General features: G+C 46.6%; 1 protein-coding gene across 1 annotated transcript in view; it reads left to right on the top strand.

Annotated features, from left to right (window-relative positions):
- Nucleotides 1–26265, top strand: part of LOC124545945 (midasin-like) — a 202792-nt gene that overhangs the window by 68031 nt on the left and 108496 nt on the right. Inside the window, exons 16-17 of the mRNA XM_047124906.1 lie at nt 16626–16772; nt 19667–19805. Of these exons, the coding sequence (XP_046980862.1) occupies nt 16626–16772; nt 19667–19805 (286 nt within the window). The remainder of the gene's footprint in view (nt 1–16625; nt 16773–19666; nt 19806–26265) is intronic.

The raw sequence follows: 26265 nt of genomic DNA, 5'->3' as shown, positions 1-26265 counted from the left end.
TGAAACAATATAATGAAGGGATAGTTGCTACTCACCAGAGAGAGGAGATGCTGAGTCGCAGAAAGGCACACCACAAAGACTGTCACACAATTAGCTTTCAGCCAAGAAGGCTCTTGTCAAAAATAGACAACATACACGTACACACATGACCACAGTATCTGGCAGCTGGAGCCAAATTGCAAGCAGCAGGGCATAGTGGGAGATGCAACCAGATGGGAGTACAGAGGAGGCTGGAGTGGAGAGGGGGAGGGGTAGCAAGGTAGGGATGGGGGACGGCAAAGTGCTGCTGGGAGTGTCCAGGGACAAGGTGGAGAGAGGGTAAGGCAGCTAGGTGCGGTCAGGAGGTTAGACAGATGGTTGGGGGAGGGGGGGGGGGGAGGGTAGCGGAAAAGGAGGGTAGAAAAGAACTGCGGGTGCGTTGGTACACTAGAGGACTGCGTAGTGCTGGGTTGGGAACAGGGAAGGGGCTAGAGGGTCAGGACAAAGACTAATGGAAGTGGAAGCCAGGAGGGTTATGGGAACATGGGATATATTGCAGGGAGAGTTCCCACGTGTTCAATTCAGAAAATCTGGTATTGGTGGGAAGGATCCATATGGCACGGGCTGTGAAGCACTCACTGAAATGAAGGACATCGTGTTGGGTGGTGTGCTCAACAACAGGGTGGTCCAGTTTTCTGAATTGTGCAAGTGGGAACTCTCCCTGGAATATATCCGATATTCCCGTAACCCTCCTGCTCTCAACCTTCGTTGATCATTCTCCTTAACCATCTAGCCCCTTCCCTGTTCCTATTCCAGCACTACACAGCCCTCTATTCCACCAGTGCACCAGTCTCTTTAATTCTCTCCTTTTCTGCTAACCCCCCTCTCTCCCCTGCCCACCATCTAACCTCCCAACTCCACCTATCTGCCCCACTCTCCACCATGTCCCTGTATGTTCCCAGCAGTGCTTTACCATCCCCCACCTCTATCCTGCTATACTCCCCCTCCCCAGCCTCCTCCTTAACCCCCTCCTCCAGCCTCCTCCTTAACCCTCCTCCCCCAGCCTCCTCCTTAACCCTCCTCCCCCAGCCTCCTCCTTAACCCTCCTCCCCCAGCCTCCTCCTTAACCCTCCTCCCCCAGCCTCCTCCTTAACCCTCCTCCCCCAGCCTCCTCCTTAACCCTCCTCCCCCAGCCTCCTCCTTAACCCTCCTTCCCCAGCCTCCTCCTTAACCCCTCTCCCCTAGCCTCCTCCTTAACCCCTCTCCCCTAGCCTCCTCCTTAACTGCCCTCCCCCCTAGCCTCCTCCTTAACTGCCCTCCCCCCAGCCTCCTCCTTAACTGCCCTCCCCCCAGCCTCCTCCTTAACTGCCCTCCCCCCAGCCTCCTCCTTAACCCCCCTCCCCCAGCCTCCTCCTTAACCCCCCTCCCCCAGCCTCCTCCTTAACCCCCCTCCCCCAGCCTCCTCCTTAACCCCCCTCCCCTAGCCTCCTCCTTAACCCCCCTCCCCTAGCCTCCTCCTTAACCCCCCTCCCCTAGCCTCCTCCTTAACCCCCCTCCCCTAGCCTCCTCCTTGACCCCCCTCCCCTAGCCTCCTCCTTGACCCCCCTCCCCTAGCCTCCTCCTTGACCCCCCTCCCCTAGCCTCCTCCTTGACCCCCCTCCCCCAGCCTCCTCCTTGACCCCCCTCCCCCAGCCTCCTCCTTGACCCCCCTCCCCCAGCCTCCTCCTTGACCCCCCTCCCCCAGCCTCCTCCTTGACCCCCCTCCCCCAGCCTCCTCCTTGACCCCCCTCCCCCAGCCTCCTCCTTGACCCCCCTCCCCCAGCCTCCTCCTTGACCCCCCTCCCCCAGCCTCCTCCTTGACCCCCCTCCCCCAGCCTCCTCCTTGACCCCCCTCCCCCAGCCTCCTCCTTGACCCCCCTCCCCCAGCCTCCTCCTTGACCCCCCTCCCCCAGCCTCCTCCTTGACCCCCCTCCCCCAGCCTCCTCCTTGACCCCCCTCCCCCAGCCTCCTCCTTGACCCCCCTCCCCCAGCCTCCTCCTTGACCCCCCTCCCCCAGCCTCCTCCTTGACCCCCCTCCCCCAGCCTCCTCCTTGACCCCCCTCCCCCAGCCTCCTCCTTGACCCCCCTCCCCCAGCCTCCTCCTTGACCCCCCTCCCCCAGCCTCCTCCTTGACCCCCCTCCCCCAGCCTCCTCCTTGGCCCCCCTCCCCCAGCCTCCTCCTTGGCCCCCCTCCCCCAGCCTCCTCCTTGGCCCCCCTCCCCCAGCCTCCTCCTTGGCCCCCCTCCCCCAGCCTCCTCCTTGACCCCCCTCCCCCAGCCTCCTCCTTGACCCCCTCCCCCTTAACCCCCCCAGCCTCCTCTTTGACCCCCCTCCACCAGCCTCCTCTTTGACCCCCCTCCACCAGCCTCCTCTTTGACCCCCCTCCACCAGCCTCCTCTTTGACCCCCCTCCACCAGCCTCCTCCTTGACCCCCCTCCACCAGCCTCCTCCTTGACCCCCCTCCACCAGCCTCCTCCTTGACCCCCCTCCACCAGCCTCCTCCTTGACCCCCCTCCACCAGCCTCCTCCTTGACCCCCCTCCACCAGCCTCCTCCTTGACCCCCCTCCACCAGCCTCCTCCTTGACCCCCCTCCACCAGCCTCCTCCTTGACCCCCCTCCACCAGCCTCCTCCTTGACCCCCATCCACCAGCCTCCTCCTTGACCCCCATCCACCAGCCTCCTCCTTGACCCCCATCCACCAGCCTCCTCCTTGACCCCCCCCCCCCCCCCCATACCGTGAGTGGCAATTATCGTTTTCATTGTATTGTTACATTCCATCCTCCATTTTTGAGTGTTTCTTTATGTTAAGTTTTTCTTTTATTTATTTAACTTTGCGTCCACTGTAGCAGAATGTACAATATTACCATCAAAAAGAAGGCAATTCAAATCTCTGCCAATACATTTATCTGACTTTCCTCACTTTAGTGGTCCAAAATAGGAGAATGGCCAGTTTATGGCAAAATATTTTATCTCAAAAAATTCTACATTGACCTAGAATCATTGAGGACAACTAGAAGAATTATTGAGAAGTAAAGCCCATTTTTACATAAGCAACTACTTGTTATAAGTGCAAGTCACATGCTTGCAAGTAAATTAACATGTAACCACATGTAGGATGGTGATGTCAGTGATCAATTGGCTTTGTGAGTATGTAGTTTTAGGATTTTGAGTATGCTGAAGACTGCACATGCAGAAACAAGCCACTGTGGCATTGTCTGCTAACACAGGAAGTCAACTTATCCTTGCCATGCTCACTCCTTGTACACTAATGGATTTTGTGATTTTATATTTTCTTAATCTTTATTTTGTTTGCTTTGTTGTTGTGACATGGCAATGGTTGCAAAGTTGCAAAGTATGTTTTTTCCTATTGGTGTTCTTCCACAAGAGATAGGAAATACTGGAATGTAAAAAGGTGTTGAAGTTTTACAATACATGGACAAAAAAAAGGCTTACACTGTACACAAACAAGAAAGAAAATAGGTAAATAGGTTTTTTAGTAAAATTGATTCAGCAGTGAAAAGATTAGATCTGTTAAACAAGAGAAATAAAACAATGAAAAATCCAGGGTGGGAAAATGACAATATATGAAAAGGATATTTGTTCTGCATGCCAACTAGCTCTGCAGATGATGAAGAAATTGAAGAAACGTATGAGGAAATAAAAGAAATTATTCAGATAGTGAAGGGAGACGAAAATTTAATAGTCATGGGTGACTGGAATTCGGTAGTGGGAAAAGGGAGAGAAGGAAACGTAGTAGGTGAATATGGATTGGGGCTAAGAAATGAAAGAGGAAGCCGCCTGGTAGAATTTTGCACAGAGCACAACTTAATCATAGCTAACACTTGGTTCAAGAATCATAAAAGAAGGTTGTATACATGGAAGAAGCCTGGAGATACTGACAGGTTTCAGATAGATTATGTAATGGTAAGACAGAGATTTAGGAACCAGGTTTTAAATTGTAAGACATTTCCAGGATCAGATGTGGACTCTGACCACAATCTATTGGTTATGAACTGAAACTGAAGAAACTGCAAAAATGTGGGAATTTAAGGAGATGGGACCTGGATAAACTGACTAAACCAGAGGTTGTACAGAGTTTCAGGGAGAGCATAAGGGAACAATTGACAGGAATGAGGGAAAGAAATACAGTAGAAGAAGAATGGGTAGCTTTGAGAGATGAAATAGTGAAGACAGCAAAGGACCTAGTAGGTAAAAAGACGAGGGCTAGTAGAAATCCTTGGGTAACAGAAGAAATATTGAATTTAATTGATGAAAGGAGAAAATATAAAAACACAGTAAATGAAGCAGGCAAAAAGGAATACAAACTTCTCAAAAATGAGATCGACAGGAAGTGCAAAATGGCTAAGCAGGGATGGCTAGAGGACAAAAGTAAGGATGTAGAGGCTTATCTCACTAGGGGTAAGATAGATACTGCCTATAGGAAAATTAAAGAGACCTTTGGAGAAAAGAGAATCACTTGTATGAATATCAAGAGCTCAGATGGAAACCCAGTTCTAAGCAAAGAAGGGAAAGCAGAAAGGTGGAGGGAGTATATAGAGGGTCTATACAAGTGCAATGTACTTGAGGACAATATTATGGAAATGGAAGAGGATGTAGATGAAGATGAAATGGGAGATCTGATACTGCGTGAAGAGTTTGACAGAGCACTGAAAGACCTGAGTCGAAACAAGGCCCCGGGAGTAGACAACATTCCATTAGAACTACTGACGTCCTTGGGAGAGCCAGTCCTGACAAAACTCTACCATCTGGTGAGCAAGATGTATGAGACAGGTGAAATACCCTCAGACTTCAAGAAGAATATAATAATTCCAATCCCAAAAAAGGCAGGTGCTGACAGATGTGAAAATTACTGACCAATCAGTTTAATAAGTCACAGATGCAAAATACTAACGCGTATTCTCTACAGACAAATGGAAAAACTGGTAGAAGCTGACCTCGGGGAAGATCAGTTTGGATTCCGTAGAAATATTGGAACACGTGAGGCAATACTGACACTACGACTTATCTTAGAAGAAAGGTTAAGGAAAGGCAAACCTATGTTTCTAGCATTTGTAGACTTAGAGAAAGCTTTTGACAGTGTTGACTGGAATACTCTCTTTCAAATTCTAAAGGTGGCAGGGGTAAAATACATGGAGTGAAAGGCTATTTACAATTTGTACAGAAACCAGAGGGCAGTTATAAGAATCGAGGGGCATGAAAGCGAAGCAGTGGTTGGGAAGGGAGTGAGACAGGGTTGTAGCCTCTCCCCGATGTTGTTCAATCTGTATCTTGAGCATGCAGTGAAGGAAACAAAAGAAAAATTCGGAGTAGGTATTAAAATCCATGGAGAAGAAATAAAAACTTTGAGGTTTGCCGATGACATTGTAATTCTGTCAGAGACAGCAAAGGGCTTGGAAGAGCAGTTGAACAGAATGGACAGTGTCTTGAAATGAGCATGTAAGATGAATGCCAACAAAACCAAAACGAGGATAAAGGAATGTAATCAAATTAAATCAGGTGATGCTGAGGGAATTAGATTAGGAATGAGACACTTACAGTAGCAGATGAGTTTTGCTATTTGGGGAGCAAAATAACAGATGATGGTCGAAGTAGAGAGGATATAAAATGTAGACTGGCAATGGCAAGGAAAGCATTTCTGAAGAAGAGAAATTTGTTAACATCGAGTATAGATTTAAGTGTCAGGAAGTTGTTTCTGAAAGTATTTGTATGGAGCGTAGCTATGTATGAAAGTGAAACATGGATGATAACTAGTTTGGACAAGAAGTGAATAGAAACTTTTGAAATGTGGTGCTACAGAAGAATGCTGAAGATTAGATGGGTAGATCATATAACTAATGAGGAGGTATTGAATAGGATTGGGGAGAAGAGAAGTTTGTGGCACAACTTGACTAGAAGAAGGGGTCGGTTGGTAGGGCATGTTCTGAGGCATCAAGGGATCACCCATTTAGTATTGGAGGGCAGTGTGGAGGGTAAAAATCGTAGAGGGAGACCGAGAGATGAATACACTAAACAGCTTCAGAAGGATGTAGGTTGCTGTAGGTACTGGGAGATGAAGCAGCTTGCACAGGATAGAGTAGCATGGAGAGCTGCATCAAACCAGTCTCAGAACTGAAGACCACAACAACAACAACATCATTTGTTCTGTACCTTATAGCAGAGATGTTGAGCCAGAGATAGGCACAAGAAAAGACTGTCAAATAAGTAAGCTTGTGGCCAAAAAGCCTTCATTGAAATTAGACAACACACACACACACACACACACACACACACACACACACACACACACGCACGCACGCACGCGGACGCAAACGCAACTCACACACACACGTACCCTTAGTCTCTGGCTGCCGAGGCCAGACTCACAAGAGAAATAGAGAAATAATTTTTGATGTTGCTTGGCACTTGGAAAGAAAACAATATACAATGGATAAAGTAGAAAGATGCTATATACAGCCATCTAAATATTTTGTGACGTGTTTTTAAATAGGAGTCCATATTTCCTTGAATAAATAAATGTGGATGTTTTGATTTGTTTGGATGATATGTTTCCTATTCTTTCAGCTCTCACAAGTATGAAGAACTTAATATACAACCTTAGTCAAGCACATCCACTAAGAATTTAGCATTGGTTCTCAATAAATTCTGTTATCATTGGTTATTGTTACAATCTGTTACAATACTTTGATTCTTTGGTTCGTCATAATTTCAATTTCATCTGGCAAACTGCATAGAAAACGTCTCTCCCAACATGTGCAGTTTTGACGCTGACATGTCAACAAAAATATCCACTCAGGACATGTGAGACAGGGTACACACACACAAAATGCCAGGGGTGCTGCAGTACACCCACTTGCCACAAGTAATCAATTGAGACAAGGAAGTCACTCATGTGAAAGAGGCTTTAGTAGTATAAACACCTGATCAGTAGCCGAAGTTCTTATCACAAAACCAGCCCCTCAGAGGGCTCGCAACTCTGTGGTGAGTTTGTGCTTGGTTACCGTGGGTCCCCAGCTGTTTGTAGCACCTTTTGTGTTCCATGCCGCCTGTCTACGCTCCTGTTATTGTGCCACGTATCGTGATAAGCGGGCCTTTCATTAGATCTGGTGAAGTGCCCTACTCTGTTATTCGCAAGTTACTGGTCAGTCAAAAGTGCTGCATTTTACCACCTGGCACTTGCTCCACAAAGGGCAGGGCCAAGTAGACTTGTGACCTCAAATTCAGCACCACGGTTGTAAAATCATTCAGTGTCATTACAGCATCCCCGTCTCCTTCTCATCCAGCTGTGCAACGATCCACCAAATCTTTGCCTCCGGTGGTGAAATCACCTGCTACACAACCAGAAGGTCAGAAAGGACAGAAGGAATACTCCCGTGAAAACTTTTATATTCTTCCAGCCAACAAACATTTGAGTCTTCAATTGGCAACCACAAAGGCTCCAAGATATCAAACAAAGAGAAACGGTCTTCTCCTTCACTAAATCTGAGATACTCTACAATGTGTCGCTGCATTATAGCTTCACCTGGCTGACCTCCATTTTACCAGTGTGCACTGCCAACTGTTTTTATGCACTGGAGTCCACAGGCCAACCAAGTGAGAATGCGGTTGCCTCTGTAGATGTCATGAGTCTTCGAGGGCTGGCACTCAGCAGCCATCGAGGTGACAACCCTTTATTTTTGCCCCCCTCCCCTTTCTCTGTCATGAATCTCCTCCGATGGAATGTTCGTGGCATTAGATCCAACAATTACGGGTGCTCTTGGAATCGCAGCGTCCAGTTGTTTTCTGCCTCCGGGAAACAAAATTGCATTGTCATGACTGCTTTGACCTCTCACAGTTCTTTCCAGTCTGCTTTGACTTTCCCCCCAAGGACAGCATTCCATCTCATTAGGGTGTCATGCTGCTTATCTGGGATGATGCACATAGTCAAACCATTGTACTGAACACTGGGCTGCAAGCTGTTGCAGTCTGCATTTTTTTTCTGCTCTTTGTAACGTCTATATATCCTTCTGTCATTCAGTGTCATCAGGGGAGACTTCCTCCAATTTAATGGTCAACTCCCTCACCCCCTTTTGCTGCTCGGTGACTTTAACACACATTGTCCCCTCTGGGGCTCTTCCAGAACCTGTCTGCTTGTGCGCTTTTGGCTGACCTTTTCAATCAACTCAATCTCATCTGACTTAACACTAGAGCCCCAACGTCCTTTCCATACTCGACGCACACCTGTTCCCACTTGGATCCCTCGTTCTGCACTGCCCAGTTCTCCTGTCATCTCGAGTGGTCCGTCCTCTCCGACACATACTCGTGTGATCGCCAAACAACATTTCCCCAGTTGTGATGACTGTGTAGAATGGCTTACAAACGTTATCCTTGTTGCTGCAGAACATTCCATTCCTCACACTTCATCTTTACTGTGCTGTGTCCCAGCCCCTAGCTGGACTGAGGTGTGCTACGACACAATTCGTGTGTGGAGACGTGCTCTCCGCATTTTTAACCATCACCATATGATGGCAAACTGTTTTTGTTATAAATATTTGCGTGTGCGGTGTCATTGCAGCCTATAGCAACCTAGCTGGATTTTATTTACTAGTCCTTTTAACAGTTCATGCCACTTCCTCTTCCATCGTGTGAGCCAGTCTCTAGCGACTCTTTGGGACTGAGGTCCATTCCCCAATCACTGTAAGTTTCTCGACCTTCACACGGAACTTAGTAATAGTACCTTTGCGTATATGATGGCTCTTGGACTGACTGTGGCGTCGGGTGTGCCTTCACCGTTGGCACTGACAATTTTTGGTATTGGCTTCCAGCACACTGCTCAATATTTATTGCAGAGCTCTTCACCCTATATCAGGCAACGCAATACAGCTGCTGACACAGGCTTTTCAATTCTGTCATATTCTCTGATTCTCTCAGTGCCCTTTAGAGCCTCTGTGTGCTGTACACAGTCCATTCTTTAATGCAACAGGTTGAAGAAAACCTCCACTTGCTCACTCCTGAGGGAGATGATGTGATGTTCGTGTGGGTTCCCGGTCTCGTCGGTCTGATGGGAAACGAATCTGCTAATCCTGCTGCCAAGGCTGCATTCCTCCTACCTCGGCTACCAAGTTCTTCCATTCCATCCTATTATCTCCGTGTTGCTGTCTGTCAGAAGGTGATGTCACTTTCGTGTCACCACTGGTCTTCTGTTCATGGGAACATGCTCCGGGGGATTAAACCTCCCCCAGAGGCTTGGCTGACCCCCTCTCGGCCCTCACGCCATGAGGAGATCATTTTAGCTGGGTCACATTTTGGGCACTGTCATTTTAGCCGTCATCATTTGTTAAGTGGTGATCCCTCACCACCTTGTGCTCATTGTCATCAACCTTTGATAGTGTGCCATTTCCTGACCGAATGCCCTTTTTTTTTAACCACTTACATTTCAATGTATATTTGCCTTCTGAGTTATTGGGCATTTTTACGAACGACCTGTCAACCACATTTTACTTTTTATCTGTCATAGCAGTATAGCAGTGGACATTATTTAATCTTTAGTTCAGGACCCCAGTGTGTCTACAGCATATTTGTGGGCCTTTCTCCAAAAGGAAGTCCTTGTTCTTAGCTCTCTTTCCTCTCACTGGCTGCGCTTAACGTGTAGTAATTTTTTAATCCTTTTTTTGTATTACTGTGTTGAGGTTCTGACATGGGCGCTTATGACCTTAGTTGGTTTTGCACTCTAAAACAAAACAAAACAAAACAAAACAAAACAAAACAAAACAAAACAGTCGCCAAACCAAAATAGATGGAAAGATTTGTAACTGTCCCATGTTGCTGTGAAGTGTAAAAGGAGATAATGATTAGTGTGTCACTGCCCACACAAGACAATAGTTATTTTTTCTTACTTTATTATTATATTCTGTTATTTGTAAAAATGATATATTAATCCTAAATCTTGGAAACATATGTTATTTGTAAAAATAGTACCCTAATCTTAAATCTTAAAAACATATAAAGCAAATGATAATGTTAACAAAGAGATAGAGGGGCTGGCCAGTACTTACCTCAGCTCAGTACAGCCGATAGATACACATAAAACAGAACCGAAAATTTGCGTTCCAAGCTTTCGGAACAAATGTTCCTTCATCGCGGAGGAGAGAGGGGAAAGAAAGGGAAGAAGGGAAAGGAGATTCAGTTACTCACAACCCAGGTTATGAAGCAACAGGGAAAGGAAAATAGGGAGGGTAGCAAGGATGGAGGCATGGTTGTCAGAGGGAAGCCAAAGATATTCTACTGTAAGTACTGTGCCAGCTTCAAACCAAAGAGGATGCATACAGAAGTAAAGAGGTATATAGTATAAAGATAAACACAACTATGTAGGATGAAAAGATGCGTGAATGGCTAAAGAGGAAAGGGAAAGAGGATAAGACTGAAGAGTAAATGGGAGTGAGGTTGTTTAACGTAGGTTCACTCCAGGGGGATGGCGGGATGAAAGGATGTGTTGGAGTGCAAGTTCCCATCTCCGCAGTTCAGAGGGACTGGTGTTGGGTGGGAGAAGCCAAATAGCACACACGGTGTAGCAGGTTCCTACGTCCCTAGAATTATGCTGGAGGGCATGCTCCGCTACTGGGTATTGGGCATCCCCTAGGCGGACAGTTCGTCTGTGTCCGTTCATGCGCTCAGCCAGTTTAGTTGTTGTCATGCCGATGTAAAAGGCTGTGCAGTGCAGGCATGTCAGTTGATAAATGACATGTGTAGTTTTACACGTGGCCCTGCCTTGAATTGCGTATGTTTTACCAGTAGCGGGGCTGTAGTAGGTGGTTGTGGGGGGATGCATGGGGCAGGTTTTGCGGCGGGGTCGGTTACAGGGGTAGGAACCGCTGGGTAGAGAAGGTAGTCTGGGAATATTGTAGGGTTTAACAAGGATGTTACGGAGGTTAGGGGGGGCGACGAAAAGCAACTCTGGGTGGTGTGGGGAGAATTTTGTCAAGGGATGATCTCATTTCAGGGGTTGACTTGAGAAAGTCGTATCCCTGGCGGAGTAATTTGTTGATGTTTTTGAGGCCAGGATAATATTGGGTGACAAGGGGGATGCTTCTGTGTGGTCTGGGGGTAGTCCCAATTCAGTCCTAAACCTCTCATCCAGATCCCCCTCTCCTCCAGAGACATCTGTTCTATCAAAAGGCTCAACCTTTAGCCCCACGCCTAAATTCAACCACACTGTCCTGGTTAAAGATCTCCTCTCATTTACCCGGAACCTCAACTGGAAATATCACTTCACTACCCAAACACAGCCCCCAAATACTTACCCAGTGTTGAACCCTGTCTAGAACAGTTCCGACTGCCTTCTCAAAGGGATCCTCCTCCCCTCCCCCAAAACCATCCCTTGCAGACATTTCAGGAATTCCTCACATCCAGTGTTGCCTCCCAGTCCTTCTTGAAGAACATCCCGACAACCCCCAACATCACCCCAGCTGAGTCCCGTGCCATTAAGGAGCTGAAAATAGACCGCTCTATTGTCATCCTCCCGGCAGATAAAGGCTCCACAACTGTTGTACTTGACCGTGTGGAGTATGTGGCAGAAGGACTGCGTCAACTCTCCGACACCTCAACCTACAAAGCTGTTACCCAGGATCCCATTCCCTCCATCCAGACTGACCTGCAAAACATCCTAAAAATCCAAGGTCCCTCACAAGGCCTCACAACGGCTTCCATAGACTTACTCACTCCACCTGAGCCACGTACCCCTACCTTCTACCTATTACCCAAAATCCACAAAGAGAACCATCCTGGCCGTCCCATTGTAGCAGGCTTCAAAGCCTCAACCGAACGTATCTCAGCTCTGGTAGACCAGCACCTCCAACCTATCACCCGCAGACTCCCATCCTACATCAAAGACACAAACCACTTCCTAGAACGCCTCAAATCCATTCCCACCCCTCTCCCACCTGAAACCTTTCTTGTCACCATAGATGCTACATCCCTTTACACAAACATCCCACATACCCATAGTCTCTCTGCCCTTGAGCACTACCTCTCCCAACGCCCACCCGAAGATCTTCCAAAAACCTCGTTCCTTATCACACTTACCAACTTCATCCTCACCCATAATTACTTCACTTTTGAAGGCCAGACCTACAAACAAATCAGGGGAACGGCCATGGGAACCAGGATTGCTCCGTCCTATGCCAACCTCTTCATGGGCCGCATGGAGGAGGCTTTCCTGAAGACCCAACAGCTGCTTCCCCTGGCCTGGTATAGGTTTATAGATGACATCTTTGTGGTCTGGACTCATGGTGAAGAAACACTCCTTAATTTCCTCCATAACCTCAACTCCTTTTCGAATCTGAATTTCACCTGGTCCTTCTCCAAAACCCTAGCCACCTTCCTGGATGTTGACCTTCATCTTGTTGAAGCTCACATCCACACCTCTGTCCATATCAAACCCACAAACAAACAACAGTACCTTCACTTTGATAGCTGCCATCCTTTCCACATCAAACGCTCCCTTCCCTACAGCCTAGGTATTCGTGGCAAACGTATCTGCTCCAGTGACGAATCCCTCAACAATTACACCAATAACCTTACCAGTGCTTTCCTCTCCCGCAACTATCCTGCAGACCTTGTCCACAAACAGATTTCCCGAGCAATACATTCCTCCCCGTCCAACAACAATGTTCCTACCCCCAGACCACACAGAAGCATCCCCCTTGTCACCCAATATTATCCTGGCCTCAAAAACATCAACAAATTACTCCGCCAGGGATATGACTTTCTCAAGTCAACCCCTGAAATGAGATCATCCCTTGACAAAATTCTCCCCACACCACCCAGAGTTGCTTTTCGTCGCCCCCCTAACCTCCGTAACATCCTTGTTAAACCCTACAATATTCCCAGACTACCTTCTCTACCCAGCGGTTCCTACCCCTGTAACCGACCCCGCAGCAAAACCTGCCCCATGCATCCCCCCACAACCACCTACTCGAGCCCCGCTACTGGTAAAACATATGCAATTCAAGACAGGGCCACGTGTAAAACTACACATGTCATTTATCAACTGACATGCCTGCACTGCACAGCCTTTTACATCGGCATGACAACAACTAAACTGGCTGAGCGCATGAACGGACACAGACGAACTGTCCGCCTAGGGGATGCCCAATACCCAGTAGCGGAGCATGCCCTCCAGCATAATTCTAGGGACGTAGGAACCTGCTACACCGTGTGTGCTATTTGGCTTCTCCCACCCAACACCAGTCCCTCTGAACTGCGGAGATGGGAACTTGCACTCCAACACATCCTTTCATCCCGCCATCCCCCTGGAGTGAACCTACGTTAAACAACCTCACTCCCATTTACTCTTCAGTCTTATCCTCTTTCCCTTTCCTCTTTAGCCATTCACGCATCTTTTCATCCTACATAGTTGTGTTTATCTTTATACTATATACCTCTTTACTTCTGTATGCATCCTCTTTGGTTTGAAGCTGGCACAGTACTTACAGTAGAATATCTTTGGCTTCCCTCTGACAACCATGCCTCCATCCTTGCTACCCTCCCTATTTTCCTTTCCCTGTTGCTTCATAACCTGGGTTGTGAGTAACTGAATCTCCTTTCCCTTCTTCCCTTTCTTTCCCCTCTCTCCTCCGCGATGAAGGAACATTTGTTCCGAAAGCTTGGAACGCAAATTTTCGGTTCTGTTTTATGTGTATCTATCGGCTGTACTGAGCTGAGGTAAGTACTGGCCAGCCCCTCTATCTCTTTGTTAGTATTTGTTTCACATCTTTATATGAGATTTTCCATTAATCAAATGATAATGTTATATGTTTGAGTAAATAAGTAGCATGGAGGAACAAAGATGCACCAGGAAAGATGTAAATTTGATAAAGTATAAAATAATGTCCATCCTTAGACCCAAGGTGAGCATGTTTATGTTATGACAGAAAGATATAGTGGCTGCATGTTTCCTGAATGATCCACTGGATGTGCACTGTGTAACGGTGGATTTTCCATCTGAGCGTATACCTGCATGAGAACAGTTTGTCAACATTATGGGAGTGTGTTCTGTCAGAGTGACTAAGCATAGAGGAACAGCTGAGTTCATAGAATGAGATTTTCACTCTGCAGCGGAGTGTGTGCTGATATGAAGCTTCCTGGCAGATCAAAACTGTGTGCCGGATCGAGACTCGAACTCGGGACCTTTGCCTTTCGTGGGCAAGTGCTGTACCATCTGAGCTACCCAAGCATGACTCTCACCCCGTCCTCACAACTTTACTTCCACCAGTACCTCGTCTCCTACTTTACAAACTTCACAGTAGCTCTCCTGCGAACCTTGCAGAACTAGCATTCCTGGTAGAAAAGATATTGTGGAGACATGGCTTAGCCACAGCCTGGGGGATGTTTCCAGAATGAGATTTTCATTCTGCCATAGATATTTCATAGGAGTTACATTTTTTAAAAAGCGATATCAGTGTGATGTGAAAATATGATTTGTTAATATAATTGAAAAAAAGATGGCTTTGGAGATATGAATGTGAGCCATGCCCAGAACAGATATGCCCTCCAGATTAATGGCAGATGGCCTGGCACACCAGCCAAACTGTGTGTGGTTTTTAGTCAGTTTTTCACACTTGTATAGGTGTCTAGCAGGATGGTAGTCCACAAGGCTTGTTCCTCATCTCTCTCACACACAAATAACTAAGATACAGCTACACAGAGCAAAATTTGCACAGTTTGCAGACAAATACTGCACAAAAATTTCTCACTATGGAGTAGTTGTTGATGTTTGGGGTGAGAGGAATGGCACCCATACCGGAGTAAAAAGAAAAAGTAATTGCCAAATTGTAGGTAGATGATTTCCCATCATTAGTGGAGCATACCACAGATGAAACAGAAAAAAATGAAGAAGGTTGTGTAGTGAACATCATGGAAACACTAAACCTCATAAATGTTTCTGGTAAATCCAAGACATTAACTCATAGTCACTACCAAACTGCAAAGCATCTTTCAAAAACTGAGAGTCATGTCACTATTGCAAAATGGTTTTTGCAGCTCAGGTATTGAAGAGCATAAAAGAATGAGCCATTTGAAGATAAGTGGCTTAGAGGGGTCCAGTAAATATCCTCATTGGTCTGTGGAGCAGTGGTGGAAATGGCTTTCAGGAAATGTGTTGTCACACTGTAAAAGTGTTACTTATAAGGGGCGAGGTGAACCTAGCATGTGCCTGCAAATGCTATGTATCTGAGAGTCTTGTGGTTACAGTGGAACTGGTTGAAAGTGATGTAATGGCCTGAGGGCGTTTTCACTAATTTCAGTAAAAACCATCAGCTTTGACTGACAAGAAAACAAATTAAAGTGTGTATGAAAACAGTTTATAGACGACAAAAAACATGTTACACTATGCCAAATATTTGAATGTGCATATTTTTGGTACCTGCCTGTTAACACTATCCTTACAAAGGAAGAATTGTTGCATCATCATTCAAAGAAAAAGCCTGTTCAGTGCCTGAGTCTTACTCGTATTAAACATTTTTGGGGTGTGGTAGAGTGTCTGTTGCATATCCGATAAAAAGAACTAATGAAGCTTCAGAAAAACCGGAAACAAATCTCATCTTCACAGTATCAAAGTATCAAGTAAGTGATAGGAGTTCTACATGCCATTAATCATATGACGGATATCTTTTGAGGGAAAAGTAGAATGTTTGGTGACTAGGAGTTGTACCAGTTTGTGTTGCTAGTGTAAAATGTTTCACTTAGAAATGAAAGTTAAGTTTTTTTAATAGTTTGACTCTGTTTCCCTCTTCTTTCAGATTGATCTCCTGAAGACCATATAACACACAACATTATTTCCATTGCAATAATTACCACTAGATTCCTCTTTGTTGCTTGTTGTATCTGTACTGGTCAATATTGTTGTTTATGATAAATTTATTGTGATGGTATGTAAAACACATATACTCTGTTTCAGAAATGGCTTAATATGTAGAAATTATTCCACCAGCCATTTTCATTTCTCCATGATGATTCTTTCACTCTGAAATGGAGCCTGCAATGTTTTGAAACTACTTTGCAGATGAGAAGTTCCCAGAATGAATTTTCAGTCTCCAGTGGAGTGTGCACTGATTTGAAACATCCTGGCAGATTAAAACTGCGTGCCAAGCTTTAACTCGAACCTGATGCATTTGTTTTTTTTTTTTCTTTTTTTTTCGGGCAAGTGCTCTGTGCCCAAACTATCCATCTAGGACTCATGATCTGCCTAGACAGCTTCACTTCCTCATGAAAGGCAAAGTTCCTAGGTTTGAGTCCTGGTCGGACACACAGTTTTAATCTGCCACGAAGTTTCACATCGGAGCACACTCAACTGCAGAATGAAAACTCCATTCTGTAAGTTTCGCAGGAGAGATTGTGTGAAATTTGGAAGGTAGGGGATGAGGTACTGGCAGAGGTAGAGCTGTGAGTTGTACTGGGACAGCTTATTCAGTAGAGCAGTTGCCCGTGAAAGGCAGAGTTTGCAGGATTGAGTCCCTCTCTGGCACAGTTTTAATCTTCCGGGAAGTTTTATTTTCATAGTGATTTTGCTATTTTCTTAACTGATAATGTCCCAACTTATTACCTGTTGCAGTTTGCGGACATTGTGCCGAGCTCTGACTGTTGCTGCAAAAAACCTGTGTGGGTCGGTGCCACGTTCTCTGTATGAAGCCTTTTGTATGAGCTTTTTAACACAGCTGGACTATAATTCTCATCCAGTTGTCGAGGGAGCTATAAGAGAGTAAGTAATAACACTATTATAAAAACTTGAAGTGATCACTAAAAACTAAAGCATTTCTGTAGTGTACTATTCACTTAAGTATAATTTTATTTTATGGTTATCACTTTGGTATCTCAATCCGAGACCACATTGCTCATAAATGGAGTACATAACCATTACATGTACGGAGAATACAGTTACGTTCAATTTTTAAGACTTATTTAACATTGGCCTTTTAGCTTTTCATTGGTGAGGGCGATGTGAGTACTTTGAAGATAACAGTGATGCAAAGGTTGACATTATGTAAAAACCACAACAGTCTATGATTGCAGGTATTGTTTTTTTGACTAACAGGTTTCATTTGTAGTGATCATATTGAGATTGACCTGCATTCTTGAAGTTAATGGAAAGGCAAGGACTTCAGGGACACAGATTAATCTGAAGATGGTCATTACAACTGAAACTGGTCATTGAATAAAACAGATACATACTTGCAGTTTTCAGATTTAATTTTTTCTTCTCCATGGCTCTTGACAAAACCGTTTGCTGTGTGCAGAATTTAATCGTGGAATAACTTTAGAATAATGATGAGTAAAGATATTAACTGTGTGGCTTATTTCAAAAAAAGTGTATTTTTGGATGGACATGTTATGGTGACCAACAGCCACTCTATGATTTGTTATTTGTCTGGATACATTTCAGGTGGTACTCATTTTCATCCAGAAGGGATTTTATAAAATATTTGTAGCATGAAAATGGGCAATGTGTGTTTATGTCAATGACAACGAATAAATAAGTGCTTGCTGTTAATCACTGCAAAATGACCCACCAAAAGTATATATTGGCTGTGAGGTATGATTCACTAAAAAGCTTCAAAGATATGTCCTTTTCTCCACTTGCTTTTTTTTTCCACAACTAAATTTTACACATTTTTATTTCCTTTCATTTGCAGTTGTACTCTTTCTATTTCTCACGAAGTTCTCATCTCTCTTTTATGCTGAGGGGGAAGTCCTGGGTCAAATTTAAATAATGCAAGGAGTAAATGAAGCAACTCACAACATACACTGCTGGGTGGGGTGAAGGGGGAGAGGGAGGCAATGCCCTCAAGGACAAGGCCATTTTATTGACAAGCAATGTGACAGCTTGTTCATCATTGTAGGAGTATTTGATACTAAAGGCAGACCAAATGAAACTCGTCACAGTAAAGGGTGAGGAAACAGTCGTATCAGTTCATTACGTAGCCCCCTCTGCGGCAGCACACCTGCATATTCTCACGTGCAAATGATCGTGAAGTTGCCAAATGTCATCCTATAATATATTGTCCCAAACATCTTGCTCCATTTGTTGCAGTTTGTCAACGGTTCTTGCAGTTCTGGAGATTGACTTAAGTTCCCATTTCGCCATGTCCTGTACTTGTTCATTTGGTGAGAAATATAGTGATCTCGTCGGCCGGGGCAGTCATTGTACACCACAAAGAGAACCTCGCATCGCACTTGCCGTATGTGGACATGCACTGTACTGCTGAAAAAGCACATTACCTTCATTTTTTTTAAAAAACTGACTGTAACACAAGGATAACAACCTGATGTGCATTTTATTGTGCAGTACCCTACATTACCCTGCAGAAACACCAAATGTGACAGCAAGTTGCAGCTAGACTGTGGTGAGGTGTTGTATTGGATGAATTGGGGGATAATAAAAATAAAGCAGGAGGGGGAACGGTGGCCAGTGACTGCAAAGGAAAGGCAACAGTCACACAGGACGGGACTCTGGCACTGGCAGACTAGCCCTGGTGTGAGAGAGCTGTGTGGTGCACAAAGATGTGGGAGGCTGAGGTCAGTGGGACTGCAGGATCAAAGGGTGGAGTGCAAGAACAGTCCTCATTACAGTAGTTTGGAGAACACGATTTGGGTTGTGAGATGGCAGCGACTGTGAAACAGCCACTGAAGTTTAACCTGCTGTTCTCTTGGGCATATTCAGCCACTGAGTGATGAAAGTTGCTCGTGGCCAGTACTCTGAGGTGGCCATTAATTCTGGTGGACGGCTCGTCGGTTGTCGTGACCACGTAAAAGGTCGTGCACGAGCTGCAACAGAGCTGATTCAGTATACAACATTATTGCTTGCAGTAGTGGCTCTGCCTGTGACTGGATATACCTGTGAAGGAACTGGAGTAGGATGTGTTCTGTAGGTGCACAGGACAGGTTTTGCACAGGAGTCTTCCACAGGCGTGTGATGCGTGTGTACAAGGATGGACAAGAATATTCTGTACTTTCGGTGGACAGTGGAGTACCACATGGGGTGTGGCAGGAAGCATTGGGGGTAAGATGTTCCTCATTTCTGGACGCGTATGTAGGTTGTCGAAGCCTTGGTGAAGTATGTCACTGAGTTGTTTGCTCTCCCAGCCAGTGGACTCCTTCCCTCCAACTGAGTCTTTCCCTTCTTCCTCCTTATCCCCTCATTTTTCCATCCAGTAAAATCCATCACAACAGTCTAGCTGCGGACATGTGAATGTTTGTGTGTGTATTTTATACTAGTTTGCTGTGTAGCAAATTATTCAGTCTTGTTTATGCGCCTGTCTACCATTGTGTGGTTAGTTATTACCATTACTTTCTCCGTTATTTATCATTTTTCTGTTGTCTTTGATGTTTAGATTTTACATCACATGCAACACATTATTTGGAGTACTCTAGAATTTCAATCTGTGCTATTTCTTCCATTTATTTCCTAGTTATTCCAGACACAATGTGTGTGTGTGTGTGTGTGTTTTTTTTTTTTTTTTTTTTTATTCGAAACCTTGTTTTCTGGTGACTTTTACATTATAAGCATTGTTTATTTTCTTCTTTTGGGAGTTTTCTATATTTGTAGTACTTATGACTTTGATTTCCTATTCATTCAAATTGTGTTGGAATTTGCAGTGCTGTGCTGTCAGGTAAAAAAGACACTGGAAATGAATTAAACAGACAGTTGCCAGTACCTGCGAAAGAGAACTTGTATGTTTGTGTTGAAGGATTTTGGATCCGAAAAGGAACTCTGGATCCATTTATTCCACAGAAGGTAATAAATATTTGTAATACTCATTTTGTACTTTGTAATGTAACTAAACTATGGAAAATCCAGGATGGAATGTAACAGTATTATGAAAAGGAAAGTTGCTGTCTTGTGTGTGTGTGTGTGTGTGTGTGTGTGTGTGTGTTTTTTGTCTTATTTTTGATGAGCACCTTGTCGGCCAAAACCTTATATTGTGACAGTCTTTTTTGTTGTGCCTATCTGCAACTCAGCATCTCCACTATATAATGAGTGGTAACTTTCGTTTTCATTATTTTATTGTAATGTAATTGGATAGATAAATTGGCGGTGGCAGGAGAACACAAATATAAAAGGTATTACGCATGCAGGCTTTCAGAGCCAGTGGCTCCTTTTCTGGCAGAATGGTTGAAGGGGAAGAAAGAGGGGTGAAGGGAAAGGACTGGAGAGGCTCAGTGAAAGGGGTACAGTGCAGAAAAGTCACCCAGAACCCATGCCTGGGGAGTCTTACTTCTAATTCCATCGAGTAAGTCTCTCCCAACCCAGTGTTGCGGGCAACTTTTCCGAACTCTGCCCATTTTCCTAAACCTCACCAGTGCGTTTCAATCACCTATCTTCTTTTCCCTTCAAACCTTCTGCGGGAAGGAGGAGCCACTAGCTCCGAAAGCTTGCATACGTAATACCTTTTATATTTGTGTTCTCCTGCCACTTGGTGAGCAGACTTTTTAGATATCCAATTACATTATATTTTCAATTTGTACTTTGTAATTGCATATAAGTGCAGTTGTAGATACTTAACAACCAATGACTGATAAGTGTACACGGTCAGAATGGTATCAGGAGCTCAGGCGGGTATCTGGGAGGCTATTCTTACACATAATATGAGAAATGCTAGGAATCAGAGAAAAATGGAATTATCCCCAAGAATTACCACAAAGGGGTGCAATATTCACAGAAACTGGCTATGGCTGTAGAGTGAACCACGCACGGTCCTGACTAGAAAGAGCATTTCACTGTCAGTGAGGAGGACTGGTGTTCACATCCAGAGGGTAAGGAAGCTGACAGCAAGAGAGGAGCCACTGTTGCGACCGCTACCTCGCCGAAACCTCGTCTACCTCAGATGGTGGCACCGGGTCTTCCCATTGGCGGGTTTATGGAGAAAGTTGACTTCTTTCAGTCAGCAATACTGTGGTGGTGTCCCTAGCTCAGCATAATAGTGTGTGGGAGCCAGCCACAAGTACTGCAGAGTGGTTGAGGTAACTGCTCACGTCAATGGCTGAGGGTAAATTTACAAGATGGAAGTACACTCCTGGAAATTGAAATAAGAACACCGTGAATTCATTGTCCCAGGAAGGGGAAACTTTATTGACACATTCCTGGGGTCAGATACATCACATGATCACACTGACAGAACCACAGGCACATAGACACAGGCAACAGAGCATGCACAATGTCGGCACTAGTACAGTGTATATCCACCTTTCGCAGCAATGCAGGCTGCTATTCTCCCATGGAGACGATCGTAGAGATGCTGGATGTAGTCCTGTGGAACGGCTTGCCATGCCATTTCCACCTGGCGCCTCAGTTGGACCAGCGTTCGTGCTGGACGTGCAGACCGCGTGAGACGACGCTTCATCCAGTCCCAAACATGCTCAATGGGGGACAGATCCGGAGATCTTGCTGGCCAGGGTAGTTGACTTACACCTTCTAGAGCACGTTGGGTGGCACGGGATACATACGGACGTGCATTGTCCTGTTGGAACAGCAAGTTCCCTTGCCGGTCTAGGAATGGTAGAACGATGGGTTCGATGACGGTTTGGATGTACCGTGCACTATTCAGTGTCCCCTCGACGATCACCAGTGGTGTACGGCCAGTGTAGGAGATTGCTCCCCACACCATGATGCTGGGTGTTGGCCCTGTGTGCCTCGGTCGTATGCAGTCCTGATTGTGGCGCTCACCTGCACGGCGCCAAACACGCATACGACCATCATTGGCACCAAGGCAGAAGCGACTCTCATCGCTGAAGACTACACGTCTCCATTCGTCCCTCCATTCACGCCTGTTGCGACACCACTGGAGGCGGGCTGCACGATGTTGGGGCGTGAGCGGAAGACGGCCTAACGGTGTGCGGGACCGTAGCCCAGCTTCATGGAGACGGTTGCGAATGGTCCTCGCCGATACCCCAGGAGCAACAGTGTCCCTAATTTGCTGGGAAGTGGCGGTGCGGTCCCCTACGGCACTGCGTAGGATCCTATTGGCCTGCATCCGTGCGTCGCTGCGGTCCGGTCCCAGGTCGACGGGCACGTGCACCTTCCGCCGACCACTGGCGACAACATCGATGTACTGTGGAGACCTCACGCCCCACGTGTTGAGCAATTCGGCGGTACGTCCACCCGGCCTCCCGCATGCCCACTATACGCCCTCGCTCAAAGTCCGTCAACTGCACATACGGTTCACGTCCACGCTGTCGCGGCATGCTACCAGTGTTAAAGACTGCGATGGAGCTCCGTATGCCACGGCAAACTGGCTGACACTGACGGCGGCGGTGCACAAATGCTGCGCAGCTAGCGCCATTCGACGGCCAACACCGCGGTTCCTGGTGTGTCCGCTGTGCCGTGCGTGTGGTCATTGCTTGTACAGCCCTCTCGCAGTGTGCGGAGCAAGTATGGTGGGTCTGACACACCGGTGTCAATGTGTTCTTTTTTCCATTTCCAGGAGTGTAGAATACAATACAAATTTTTACCATACATAAGCACAATTCATGTTTTAATTGATGTCTGTATTTATGAGCAGAAAGATATTAAGAAGTAGGAAGTTGGATGTGCCTGCAAGTCATGAGTATACTGGAAACATATGAATTTGAGGGAAACATTGTTTTCTCATTCCAGTTGTGGCACATTATCTGTATCATCTAAAGAAAAGTGATGATTCTAATATAGTTTATTAAAAAAGTTATACTCACAGTTGTAATAATGTACAGAAAGTTCAGGTTGAGAATTAAGAATTATTTAGGAATAAAGCAGACAACTCACTGAAAGGCAGAAGCGCTGTGTCATCGATAGGTACACAAACAAAAGGTACAGAGCTTTGCTAGCTTTTGAAAGGGACTTACTTTTTCAGGCTTGTAGGGAAAACGTGCACGCAAAAACGCACACACACACACACACACACACACACACACACACACACACACACATGCACATGCCTGTCTCCCTACATTTTACTCATTTGACTGCCAGCTCTTTTCTGGCCCACCGTGATTGTACTGGGGCGAGGTGTGGGGTGGGGTAAGATGAGTTGAGGTGAGTGATGGAGAGAGGCGGGAGGGTGAGAGGGAGTTGCAGGGGAAGCGTCTAGCAGCTCGTGGGAGAGTGGGAAGCCGTCCGTGGGCTGGCTAGGAGTGCAGATAGAGGAGGCAGGTGGCTGACAGCTGGGCTTGCAATTTCACGGACTAGGGCGTGAGATGGCAGCACACAACTAGGCTAGCTAATGGGGGGCCCCAAATTGGATGGGGGTACTGGGGCAGGAGATGGTGCACGCGTGCGCCCCCCCCCCCCCCCCTCCCCTTCACACACACACACAAACAAATTGGGTTTTCCCCCTGCGGGTCTGGGGGTGAGAATAGGCTTGAGGTGTTCCTGCCTGTCGTAAGAGGCAACTAAAAGTGTCTCACATCTTTCGGCCTTTATGTGATGGTCCCATGCGGGGTTTGACCTCCATTTCAGAGCGAGCCAATTTGGGAAGGGTGCCTTACACATTGCGCCGTGTCCATTGTGCATTGAGATCTTTAGCCCACTTTCTCGTCGTGGCATTGCAGTCCAACTCGTCCTCCATCTCTTGAGTGAGGACACCTTCCTGGGTGCGATTTCCTCCACCCACTATGTAGTGTCGTTTCCTATACTGTCGATGACCGTGGAATTATTTGCACCTCGTATCCAGCACGGTAGCCAGTCCGTTGTGGTGTGGCCACCATGTACCCTGTTGGATGTAGTCCCCTGACTACACAGGGATTGCTCTGCTGATGTCTGTACTGTTAACTCCCCACATATGCCGAAGAGTAGATGCCCGTCACCCTGGGGCATCGGGACTCCTGGCAGTGGCCATCCTGCCAGGTGGCCTTTGTGCGGCTGGGTGGCATCCGTGTGGAGGGCACCTGGTCGGAGTGGGTGGCATCATGCTGGGTGACGCTCGATGAAGCGTACCACGTCATCACTCGCTGGTGATCAAACACCAGCAATCTCTAAGCATTCCGAGTCTCAGTACAATGCGAGGAAGTATGACCCTAAATCGTTCCCCTCCGTGGCCAGACCGTGGGAGGGATGTCAGGCTGAGGATGACAGTGAACCTTATTTGCCCCGGTACCTCGTATGTACGACAGCTGACGGGGACTCCTTTGTCTTGATGAAGCCTCAGTTATTTGTAGAGCATTTAGAGGACAAGTTTGGGGAGGTAGCATTCAGAGGACAAGTTTGGGGAGGTGGAGAGCTTGTCCAAAATGCGGTCAGGGTGAGTCTTGATAAAAACAGCATCCTCTGCCCAGTCAAGGGTATTACTCACTTGTGACAAGCTGGGGGATGTTTCCATTACCATCACGCCTCATAAGAGCTTAAATATGGTCCAGGGTATTATATTCCACAGGGACCTCCTTCTGCAGTCTGACGACAAGCTGCACACCCACTTAGAGCGACGAGGAGTTCGTTTCATCCGGCACATCAGTCGGGGTCCGAGGGATAATCACGTTGCCACCGGTGCCTTCAACTTGGTCTTCGAGAGTGACACAGTACCCGAGAATGTCGAGGTGATGGTCTATCGCTGTGATGTCAAGCCATATATCCGTCCCCCAATTTGGTGCTTTAAGTGCTGGAAGTTCGGGCACGTGTCTTCCTGCTGTACTTCCAGCATCACATGTCGAGATTGTGGATGTCTGTCCCATCCCAATACTCCATTTGCCCTGCCTCCCACCTGTGTCAACTGCGGAGAGCATCATTCCCCTTGCTCACCAGACTGCAGGATTTTACAGCAAGAAAGGAAAACTGTGGAATACAAGACCCTGGACCGACTAACGTACACTCAGGCTGAGAGGAAATTTGAGTGCCTACATCCTGTGGCTATGACCTTCTCTTATGCCGCCGCTACGAGAACAGTTGTAGTCCCGTCAGTTCCACGTGTTCGAGCCAGTTCTCAGAGCCGGAAGACTACACCTGCCTTCTTGATGGTGGGGGGGCATTTCCCTCCTTTATCACCTACCTTAGGAGGAGCACTTTCCCCCCAACCCTCAGGAATACTAGTCCCCACTTCTCATCCAGAGAAGCGTACGTCTTCTGTAGCTCCTCTTGCTAGGAAGGGGTCCCTTGGGTCACTCCCTTCCCAGGTTTCTGCTAGTGGTAAAGATGACTCCCGCCAGTGGCAGAAGTGCCCAAAAGCAGCTGGTCAGACGGGTTCACGATCAGCCTCGGTGATGCCCTCCCAGCCAGAGAAATCCAGAATGAAGACCCCCAAGACCAAGGGGTTTGTGGTGGCACTCACACCACTGCTGAGGATGAGGTGGAGATTCTGGCTTCCACTGAGGACCTAGATCTCACTGGGTCCTCAGACACAATGGGTGTCGATTGCACAGGTACTCACCTGGTGGCAGTAGGTGACTCGGAGGTGTAGACTGCCTCCTTGCATGCTTCGTGCCTTCCCAGTCTCACAATCCCGTAATCGTTCAGTGGAACTGCGGTAGTTTTTTCTACCAACTGGCTGAACTACGGTGACTGTTAAGCTTTACACCTGCTTTCTGCATTGTCTTCCAGGAAACATGGTTCCCGGCACTGCAGACCCCTGCCTTTCACTGCTACAGGGAATATTACAAGAACCGTAGCGAATATAATCGAATGTCAGGTGGAGTTTGCGTTTATGTCCTGAACTTTGTATGTAGTGAACCTGTGTGCCCCTTCAAACTCTGCTTGAAACTGTGGCTGTCAGATATGGACGATGCAGGAAATAACTGTGTGCAGTGGATATCTCCCCCCAGATGGTGCGGTACCCCTGAACGTATTGGTTGCACTGAGTGATCAACTCCCTAAACCTTTCCTACTTTTGGGAGATTTGAATGCCCATAACCTCTTGTGGGGTAGCACCGTAATTACTGGCCGCGGCAGAGATGTCGGAAATTTACTGTCCCAACTCAGCCTCTGCCTCTTAAATACTGGGGCCACCACACATTTCATTGTGGCTCATGGTAGATACTCGGCCATTGATTTATCAATTTGCAGCCCAGGACTCCTCCCATCTATCCACTGGAGAGCACATGACGACCTGAGTGGTAGTGACCACTTCCCCATCTTCCTGTCGCTCCCCAAGCATCATGCCCACGGACGCCTACCAAGATGGGCTTTAAACGAGGCAGTATGGGAAGTCGTCACTTCTGCTGTCACCGTTGAATCTCTCCCACACAGTGTTATCGATGTTGTGATTGAGCGAGTCACTACAATGATAATTTCTGCG

The sequence above is a fragment of the Schistocerca americana genome, chromosome 8 (genome assembly GCF_021461395.2).
Source record: "Schistocerca americana isolate TAMUIC-IGC-003095 chromosome 8, iqSchAmer2.1, whole genome shotgun sequence".
Taxonomy (NCBI): domain Eukaryota; kingdom Metazoa; phylum Arthropoda; class Insecta; order Orthoptera; family Acrididae; genus Schistocerca; species Schistocerca americana.
The sequence above is the reverse complement of the archived record's forward strand: the minus strand, read 5'-3'. Positions and strand labels throughout refer to the sequence as shown.